Genomic DNA, 10967 nt, shown 5'->3' with positions numbered 1-10967 from the left:
AAGAAAATTCTTAATTCATTTTTTCTGAAGTTATTTGAAATGCACTTTAATAATCATGGTCCATTGGTGGCAGGAAAGCTATGGAAATCATGCCTTTTTCTTAGATTAGTGGAACCTTCACTCTACAGATAAGTAATTTCTATAGAGAAATTTCTATAGGCTCTCCTCCCCCCACCCCAAAGGACTCACAGAAGAAGAAAGAACCAATGAGAATAATGCTCCCTTTATACTGTACAGTTTTCAAAGCAGATTCATACACATCAGTTCATCCAAGCTTTTTTCTTTTTTCTTTTTAAACGAGTGGGAAAACAGAGGCTCAGAGAGATAAAATAAAGGGCATCTTCAAGGTCACACAGCTAGTCAGTCAGTGTCAGAGACCAGGATTTAAACCACCACTTGATGATTCTGATTAAAAAAACAAAATTCAGGGACTTCCCTGGTGATCCAGTGGTTAAGAATCCGCCTTCCAATGCCTGGGACGCAGGTTCGATCCCTGGTTGGGGAGCTAAGATCCCACATGCCCCAGGGCAACTAAGCCTGCACGCAGCAACTTCTGAGCCCACACGCTGCAACGAAAGATCCTGTAGGCCGCAAAAAGACCCTTCGTGATGCAACCTACACCTGACACAGCCAAATAAATAAATTAAATCAATAAATAAAATTTTTTAAAAATTAAAACAAACAAAAACACCAAATTCAATCTTGCGAATAGGATTAGAGATCCAGCAATTATCATTAACATTATGTTGGGGAATCTTTTGTAAGAAATACTTACCAGTGACTGTGCTTTTCCTAGTTTATATCTGTCCTGTGATTTATTTTTCTTATCACGTGACTGTCGGTTGAAATCTGGGGTCATTTCGTGTCTTTTCCTTCTTCTGTAAATTGGAAAGCATTGGAAAAATTATAAATATCATTTTAAAGCTTTGGTGGTTGGCATAGCTGTTTGTCCATTTGATTTTGTTGTACCTGTGGTTTAAAAGATTGTCTTCACTCAACTGGAAACAAGCCAAATATCTATCAATAGAGAATGGGTACAATAAACTCTGACACATCCACACAATGGAGGACTGTGAATTGTAAAAAGGAAGGCAGAATATTTCTTTATATAACTGTGGAGTGATCTCCAGGATATATTGTTACATGAAAAAAGAAAGGGGGATAAAGTGGTATGTATTGTGTGACACCATTTCTTTCAGAAAGGAGTGTGTGTGTGTGTGTGTGTGTGTGTGTGTGTGTGTGTGTGTGTTTATATATTTTAAATGGAAGGACTGCACCATGACATTTTGAAAAATAGTTACCTATCAGCAGGATTCCTTTGTGGTCTAGTCAGGAACAGTGAACAGTATGGAGGGGTCGGAACAGAAGCTAGACTTCTCCAAATACACTTTGTTTTGTGTATCTGACTTTGGAACCATATCAAAATTATAAAATAAAATGAAGGAAGAAAATTCCCAAAAATCTAAAAACAAAATGAAACAAATGATCTTATCTCTCCAGTTGGTGGCATTACCCCACATAAAGGAATTACTTTGTGGGACTTTAACATAGTAATTTGTCTGAATAGTCTTAGTAGAATATATCCTAAGGACAAAAACACAGGCAAAGAAATCTTAAACTGTTTTTAGTAATCCTGTTGTTTGTATTAATACTAATATTTGCTTTCTAAAAGTATTGTATATAATAGGACAAAGTAGGGATCCACAAACTACAGCCCAGAGGCCAATGCAGACTCATGCCTGTTTTTGTAAATAAAGTTTTACTGAAACACAGTCATGCTTACTTCTTACATATGGTCAATGGCGATTTTCAGGCTGCAGTGTTGGAGTTGAGAAGTTATGACAGAGATATGCCCTGCAAAGCCTAATGTATTTGCTGTTCAGCCCTTTCTGGAAAAAGTTTGCCTAAAATAATGGACCAAGGTAATGATCATCAATGGCTAGTAACATCACAAAAAGAGAGACAAACAGAAACCATGTGCCTCGTGATGGAAGTACCCGAGCATTATATACTCAGGCCTCCAGATCTGAAGACTGGTACTTGTACAGAGGACAGAGGAACATGCTGGGAGTACAGTCCCCAAAAACCAGAAGGTGAGAAGGTCTGTAGGATAAATCACCTGATTTCTATAACAAACAAATTGCAAGGGGAAAATAAGGAGGGCAGAGAAGAAACCTATGGATCAAAAAAACCCAAAAAACTTAAGTGACACGTGGACCAAATGTAATATGTAGACCTTATTTGGGACCTGATTAAACAAATCAACTGTTTAAAAATATCAAACCCTTATGAGACATTCAAGGAAACCTGAAAACCGACTTGATTCTTGACTGATTGTATTAAGGCATCATTCACTGACTTAGAAGTGATATGGTATCATCTTATGATTTTTAGACAGAGTCTATCTTTTAAGGAGAGGCCTTGAAATATGTATGAATGAAATAATATGGCATTTGGATTTGTCTCCAAAGTAACCAGGGGGAACAGCAGAGTGGGTGAGGAATGAATGAAACCAGACAGGTCATGTGTTGAAAACTGTTAATGCTGGATTGTGGTTATAAGAGATTCTATTCTCTTTACTTTTGCATATATTTGAATTTTCATTATAAAAAGTTTTATTGGGGCTTCCCTGGAGGTCCAGTGGTTAAGACTCCATACCTCCATTGCAGGGGGCCCGGGTTCAATCCCTGCTCAGAGAACTAAGAGCCCTCAAGCTGCGCGGCCAAAACACAAAACAAAACAAAAAAAGGCCAGCTTTGCCCAAATATTTCCTGATACTTAATTTTCAAAAATTTCCACCAGCTTTTTTTTTTTTTTTTTTTTTTTCATTTTCTTTTTTTTTCTTTTTTCTTTTTTCTTTTTTTTTGTGATACGCAGGCCTCTCACTGCTGTGGCCTCTCCCATTGTGGAGCACAGGCTCCAGACGCACAGGCTCAGCGGCCATGGCTCATGGGCTCAGCCGCTCCGCGGCATGTGGGATCTTCCCGGACCGGGGCATGAACCCGTGTCCCCTGCATCGGCAGGCGGACTCTCAACCACTGCGCCACCAGGGAAGCCCTCCACCAGCTTTTAATTAAGAAATTTCAAACATACAGAATAGTTGAAAGAACAGTAAAGTGATTACCCATATACTCTCCAACTAGATTCAACAACTGATAACATTTTGCTATTTTTGCCTCATCTCTGTGTATGTGTATATATATTTTCCCCTCCCCTGGGCCATAAAAATGTAAATTGCAGACACTTCATCCCTAAATACTTCACTCATCTCCTAAGATAAAGATATTTGCCTACCTAACCACACTAGTGCCATCATACCTTAGAAAATGAGCAGTAATTCTTTAATGTCATTTTAATATATGGTCCATATTAACTTTCTGCAATTATCCCGAGTGCCCATTATAGTCTTTCTTTTTTGAACCAGAACCCACCTAGATTCCAATTGCCTTGGTTTGTTATGTCTCTTATGTCTAGAACATTTTCCCCTGCCTCTTTTATCCCCCTATGGCACTGACTCTTGGAAGAGTTTAAGCATCTGCTCTATTTTGGTGAATGTAGCACATGCACTTGAAAAAAAATGTTTGTGGAATTGTATGTTTATCTTTTAAAATCTTTCAGTTTTTGCTTTCTGTACTTTTTTTTTTTTTTTTTTTTGCAGTACGTGGGCCTCTCACTGCTGTGGCATCTCCCGTTGCAGAGCACAGGCTCTGGACGCGCAGGCTCAGCGGCCATGGCTCACGGGCCCAGCCGCTCCGCAGCACGTGCGATCTTCCCGGACCAGGACATGAACCTGCATCCCCTGCATCGGCAGGTGGACTCCCAACCACTGCACCACCAGGGAAGCCCCTTTCTGTAGTTTTAGGCTTTGTAATTATGTACATATGCATTGCAACAGTTATGTCTTTCTGTTTAGTTTATAGATCCCTGTATCATTATGAAATGTCCCTCTTTTTGTTTGGGAATACTCTGTCTTTATGTCTATTTTAACTGATATTAATGGTCATTCTAGCCTTCTTATGCTTCCTCTTTGTATGGTACATCTTTTTCTACCACTTTATTTGTAAGCCTAACTGTGCCTTAGTATTTAAGGTGTAGCTCTTGTAAAAAAGCATATAGTTGGTTTTTGCCTTTTTTACCCATTCTGATAATCTCTGCCTTTTAATTGGAGTGTTAAGTATATTTAATGTAATTATTGCCTTTCAGAAATAGTATTTGAGTCTCACAGAAAACTCAGGAGACTATTGGTTTTTCTCAGGTTAATGTACCATCCATAAACCTAGGTAACTAAATTTGCCTCTCTCTAATTTACCAACCTAGTCCAGCCTAAGGGTCACATACAAACTTACACACTATCTTCAGGGATACACTGACCAATACACAGTTAATACATTCACAGTGGTTCCAAATTCAAGAGTTCAGAAGGATATACAGTGAAACTTTCCTATCCATCCTTGTCTCCAACTTACCGTTCTCCTTGAAGGCAAATGGTAGTATCAGTTTCTTGTGTTTATTCCAGAGATATTGTATGTATATAAAAATATGAATGTGTATATATGTATCTTTCTCCTCCACCCATTTAAATGTAAACAGTAGTATTTCTTTCAAACTCTATTTTATACCTTGTCTCCCCGCCACCTCCCTCGAACTTTCTAAATTATCAGCAAACTATTTAGACTTTTTCTGATACAACTAGATGAATGTGAAGTTCATGAATCAAAAGCTACACTTCCTTTGAAATCCACCATTTAATGAGAATTGCAATGATAGTCAGTGGTAACAAAGATGAATAAGGCATAGTCTGTGCTCTCAAAGAGCTCAATTGTTGCTTAATTAGGGATACCACTCTCATCTCACCTCCAAAGGACCCCAAAGTAATTTGAATGTCCCTAAGTCATCAAGCCTTCTGGGATTACCCTTTCCTTTTTTAGCCAAATAATATCCTTTTAGAAGCCATCCTACTAAAAAAATGCTTACTTACTATGTGTCAGGCACTATTATAAGCATGCTACATATATTAATCCTCACAGTGATCCTATGACTTGGGTATTACTACTATTGCCATTTTACAGAGGTGGAAACAGGCACAGAGAGGTTAAGGGACTCCCCAGGGTCACACAGCTAGAAGTGTGGGAGTCTGGATTTGAACCCATGCAGTATGGCCCCTGAGCCTGTACCTTGTCACTATCTTATGCTGCCTTGATGTTAATCTGTGGAAATAGAACCTAAAACTATGAAAAATGTATTAAAACATTTTCAAATTTTGTTTCCTTAATTTCTTGTTTATCCTGTGTGCGTGCGTGTGTGTGTGTGTGTGTGTGTGTTAACAAATGAACAGATACATATGTACATACAGATGTATATTTTCTTACTCTCTTTTCTTTCTACATTATGTGTAGGATACTAGAGACACTCTTTTGCAATTTGCTTTTCTCACTTAACTATGTACCCTGGAAATCACTCCTTACACATTCATAGAGATCTTCCTCATTCATTTTTACAGTTGCCTAATACTCCATTGTGTGAATGGACCATACATAGTTTATTCAACAAACACTCTCCTATTTATGGGCACTTAAGTTATTTCCAATATTTCAAAATCATAAACAATACTGCAATAAATATCCTTGTGCTGACGTACTTTTGGTATTTTCAAGGTTGATTCCTAGAAGTGGGATTGCTGGGTCAAAATAAATACAGATATTTTTTGCTGGATGCCGTACAATTTTTCTCCACAAGGTTTGCGTCGATGTATATTCCCACCAGCAGTGTATGAGGGTGCCTGCTTACCCACAGCCTCACCAACAGAATATATTGCCAAACTTTAAAGTTTCTGCCGATCAGAGAGTTGAAAAACGGCATAGTTTGCAACGTTGTGCAAAAAGCAACACTGGGAGGATAAACCAGAAACGCATGAGATTTGTAAGTGGGAATGTGGTGGAAAAGATGAGTGTGCAGTAGAGCGGAGGAGATGGAGCGGGTGATTCTCTGAGTCCACCTTCTGTAAACTTTTTGTATAGTTTTACATAGTTTTAACTCTAGAATCACATAACATACTCACATGGGGAAAGGGATATTTAAAGAAAAGAACGCACATGACTTTTGAACACAGTAGTATGAGTATATACCCAGGCTAAAGGCAAAAAGAACCAGAAACAAATATTGAATTCTAGTTAGTAGATTTGTTTCGATAATGATATAGTTAGCAATTCTGAAATTACTTTCAGAATTTGTTAAGTAAATATATACTCTGTGTATGTACTATATATAATACATTTTATATAAAATTATATAGGTACATATAATATATAATCAAAATTATATATGTATATATGGAGATATGTATATGGAGATGCACATATTTGCATATCCCTCCCTCTGTCACAGAAGGGAGATAAAACTGTGGAAAAGGAAAAGGAAAAGACTAGAATGAACCTTATGGTACTGGATTGGAATCTGAGGTATTAAAATATTAAAAGAAGCTGTAAGGAAAGCATTACAGCTACAAAATGCAAACAAATCCTAAAGAACCGGACAAATTTACCAATAATGGTTCATTTACTTTTCAAATACTTTTTGCTACTACGTAGTGAAAAGCATTTGTATTCCACAGTAAGTTCTGTTTTCATCTTTTCATAGACTGAAGTACCAGTAGGTCGTTTCTAAAAGCAAAAGAAGTGGAGAGAAGGGCATGACTCTCACCCTTGCCAGCTTTGCTCAATGGGGTCACAGTTGTCCAGGTAATTGAAGCGAATGATATCAGTTGGATGTTTGTCAGAGGATCGCCAGGGTGGGAGTTCTTTCTCCCCTGGGTGGTTCTTCTTTCTCAAAGAGGAAGAGGACCGGAAAGCTGATGAAGGGGACGGCTTTTCCTCTGGAGAACTGCTTGTAACTGGTTGAACATCAGCGATCACAAACCCATCTTTTGGAGGTGTCTGGAAGAAGAAAATTAATTATTTCTGTTCCCAAAATACTATAATACTAACAGAAGTAAAACAAAGAACATCATCTTCACCATGATGGCAATGATAATGGTGACAATGATTATAGCAGCCACCAACCCAGGACTACTTGCTATGTGCCAGGCACTGTCTCAGAAGTGTTCATGCGTTACTTTATTTAACCTTCACAATAACTCTAAAAGGTAATTGTAACTACTCCCATTTTACAGAAGAGGAAACTGAAATAGGATAAACTAATTAATTTGCTCACTACTACTACATAAGTATTGACCCAGGGTCAGAATTTGAATCCAGGACTATCCTGCTTCAAGTCCACACACTGAACCTCTCTATCCTGAACTGTCCCCTCTCCTACAATATCATTGTACAGTTTTCCACAACTGCAGTTAATTTATTCATAAAAATATACACATTCTAAAAAAAAAGTACCCCAGCCCTAAGAATACCTAAAACACAGAGACAATTTCGATTATGTAGGGGTACACTTCATAGATTTTATCAGTTATCAGCCGTTCGCAAAGAATACTTCTGCCTTTTTTTTTTTTTTTTTTCGGTACGCGGGCCCCTCACTGTTGTGGCCTCTCCCGTTGCGGAGCACAGGCTCCGGAAGCGCAGGCTCAGCGGCCGTGGCTCACGGGCCCAGCCGCTCCGCGGCATGTGGGATCTTCCCGGACCGGGAAACGAACCCGGGTCCCCTGAATCGGCAGGCGGACTCTCAACCACTGCGCCACCAGGGAAACCCCGAATACTTCTGCTTTAATTGCCCAAATTGAAAATCTATTTTTTGTGTATAAAATTCATAAGGTTTTTATGTGGTTGTAGCCTAAGGGAAGTGGTAGTGGTATGCTGAGAAGCCATTAAAGGTTTAATTTTTGTTCTTTAAGCGATTAGGGAAGCTTTGCTCAGTAAATTGGTTTGCTTGACTTGTTTGTGAAAATTTAAAAATTCCCCAGTCTCTCCAAGCAGAGTCGGTTAATTTCTTATTCTTGTTTCAACTGTTCTTTGTATATATTTCTATTACCAGATAGCACGTATTCAACGTTGTAATTATTTGCTTGTCTGTGTCCTGGGCCACTAGACTAGGCTTCCAGAGAGCGGGGTTAAGACCATTGTACTCTTAGCACCTAGCACATAATAGTATTTAATAAATATTTACTCATTTAGTGAGTGATTGCAATTAATAGAGCAAGAAGACATTTTTTTTTTTTTTTTTTTTTTTTTTTGCGGCCCGCGGGCCTCTCACTGTTGTGGCCTCTCCCGTTGCGGAGCACAGGCTCCGGATGCGCAGTCCCAGTGGCCATGGCTCACGGGCCCAGCCGCTTTGCGGCACGCGGGATCTTCCCGGACCGGGGCGCGAACCCGTATCTCCTGCATCGGCAGGCAGACTCTCAACCACTGCGCCACCAGGGAAGCCCGAGCAAGAAGACATTTTATGTTTATATAACTGATAGCTCATTACTGGCTTAGTATTCAATATTTTGTGCAGATATCATTTTAAATGGACATTCAGGGAATTCCCTGGTGGTCCAGTGGTTAGGACTCTGTGCTTTCACTGCCTAGGGCTCGGGTTCGATTCCTGGTCAGGCAACTAAAATCCCAAGCCACACAGCGCAGACAAAAAAATGAAATTAAAAAAAAGTAAATAAAATGGACGTTCATTTCATTTCTCTGAGTTCATATTGAATGAAATCTGTTTTTGCTGGAAGAGGTCTTGTTTAACACCATTGGGAATAAATAATACATGATAATAAAAAGCAATTTCAGGGAAGAAAATTTAGGCGTGCATGCTACTAACTATATATAAATAAGCGTCATTAATTCTAAAAAGTACACAATATTTGACCCATTAACAGAATAGGTAATAAAGAAAAACTGATGACTTTTCTGTTAAGTAAACAAAAATATTATTCCCTTTACCCAAAGTCTTTTTGAGAATTTTTAAAATCGTGAATGTTGAAAAAATTTTGAATGCTTTTGTTTGCATATACTGAAATGACCATACATCTTTTCTCTTTTATTCTGTGAATTACATGGATTGATTTTTGAATATTATGCCAACTTTATTCTCCTTGGATACATCCCACTTGGTCATCATTTATTATTCTTTTTGTATCTATTACTGGATTTAATTTGCCAATATTTTAAAAGGATTTTTATGTCTGTGTTCATGAGGGGTATTGGTCTGTGGTTTTGTTTTGTTTTCTTTTAAAGTCTTTACCTAGTTTTGGTATAAAGGTTATGAGTTGGGCAGTGTTCCCTCTTCCTCTATTTTCTGAAAGAGTTTATGTAGAGTTGGTATAAAATTGGTATATTAAAAAGTACTACCTACAGAAATTTAATACTGAGCAAAGATGTGGCAATTTTCTTGCATCAGAACTATTCATTATTTTAAAATATAGTTATGCATAAATATTTTGTGGAGAAAGAGTTATTGCTGAAGACGAAGCATTAAAGTCAGTGTTATATACAATACTCAAAACATTTTTTCATTCTACAAGTTGGTTAAATCACTTTTCTCTCCTCTGCCTCAGACCAGCCCATGCTTCAGCCATTGAATGCCATTTCCTGCCTACAACTGAGAACAAGAGTCAAGAAAAGCCTCATGGAGACTTCCCTGGTGGCGCAGTGGTTAAGAATCCGCCTGCCAATGCAGGGGACACGGGTTTGAGCCCTGGTCCAGGAAGATCCCACATGCCGCAGAACAACTAAGTCTGTGTGCCACAACTACTGAGCCTGCGCTCTAGAGTCCGCGAGCCACAACTACTGAGCCTGCATGTCTAGAGCCCGTGCTCCGCAACGAGAAGCCACCGCAATGAGAAGTTCATGCACGGCAACGAAGAGTAGCGCCCGCTCGCGGCAACTAGAGAAAGCCTGCGTGTAGCAACGAAGACCCAAGGCAGGCAAAAGTAAAAATAATAAATTAAAAAAAAAAAAAGAAAGAAGAGTGTTTTGATTAAAAAAAGTCATAGCTATTGTAATTTTTAAAATAACTTGTCTACCAGTTCAGTTTAAAAATTTCTTTTTTTGGCTTCCCTGGTGGCGCAGTGGTTGGGAGTCCGCCTGCTGATGCAGGGGACGCGGGTTCATGCCCCGGTCCGGGAGGATCCCTCATGCCGCGGAGCGGCTGGGCCCGTGGGCCATGGCCGCTGGGCCTGCGCGTCCGGAGCCTGTGCTCCGCAACGGGAGAGGCCACAACCGTGAGAGGCCCGCGTACCGCAAAAAAAAACAAACAAAAAAAATTTCTTTTTTAAAGAAATCCTCATGGAGAATACCAATTATTGAACTCAGAAAGACTAGTTTTATCATTGCAATTATAACAATATTAATTATGCATAGTTTATTACTCTATTAAATGTAGATGGATTCTTCTTCGAGCAAACGAATAGAACGAAACCTAAATGAGCAGGTTAAATAGTCAGCTCAGAAGCTGACTCTTCATATTTCAAACGGATTCTTCAATTTGAAAAGGATTCACTGCAGCTCTTTTACAGAAAACCCCTGTGATTTAAAAAATGATTAAAAATTTTTAGTTTACAGATAATTTTTCAGGAAGTCATCTACTGTACAAAACAATGCATAACTCCGTAAGTATATATTAGATCATGCCATAAAGAAAAAGCTCATAAAAATTTCCCATAAGTTACCTAATTAACTGTGACTATAAGAATGAACATAAACATTGGTTATAATGCATGCAAAACCACTAGAAAATATTATGCTCAGATTATTTACTTTTTATGATTATATGTACATGCTTTACATTGTTAGTTTCTAGGGTAAAAAGAACTTTAACATGCCCATATGCCCTTCCCTAATTACTAATTTATTGCAAAACTCTTCTTTATAAATGATACAAAAATAAACTTCAGCTCGTCTGGTAGAATCATAGACAATTTGAATCAGTTACATAAAGTGTGGTGACCCATAGGTAATAAGGACAGCACACTCCCCCAGAATCCCAGTGTCAGAACTCTGTGGTTTAGGCGCCGGAGACACAGAAACCCAGGA

At 38.6% G+C, this 10967-nt stretch overlaps 1 protein-coding gene across 1 annotated transcript in view; it reads right to left on the bottom strand.

Annotated features, from left to right (window-relative positions):
* FBXO16 (F-box protein 16) overlaps positions 1-10967 on the bottom strand; it is a 57072-nt gene that overhangs the window by 18337 nt on the left and 27768 nt on the right. The window contains exons 6-7 of the mRNA XM_007466183.1: positions 6700-6932; positions 776-878 (exon numbers count right to left, since the gene is read on the bottom strand). Coding sequence (XP_007466245.1) covers positions 776-878; positions 6700-6932 — 336 coding nt within the window. The remainder of the gene's footprint in view (positions 1-775; positions 879-6699; positions 6933-10967) is intronic.

The sequence above is a fragment of the Lipotes vexillifer genome, unplaced genomic scaffold (assembly GCF_000442215.2).
Source record: "Lipotes vexillifer unplaced genomic scaffold, Lipotes_vexillifer_v1.1 scaffold308, whole genome shotgun sequence".
Taxonomy (NCBI): domain Eukaryota; kingdom Metazoa; phylum Chordata; class Mammalia; order Artiodactyla; family Lipotidae; genus Lipotes; species Lipotes vexillifer.
The sequence above is the reverse complement of the archived record's forward strand: the minus strand, read 5'-3'. Positions and strand labels throughout refer to the sequence as shown.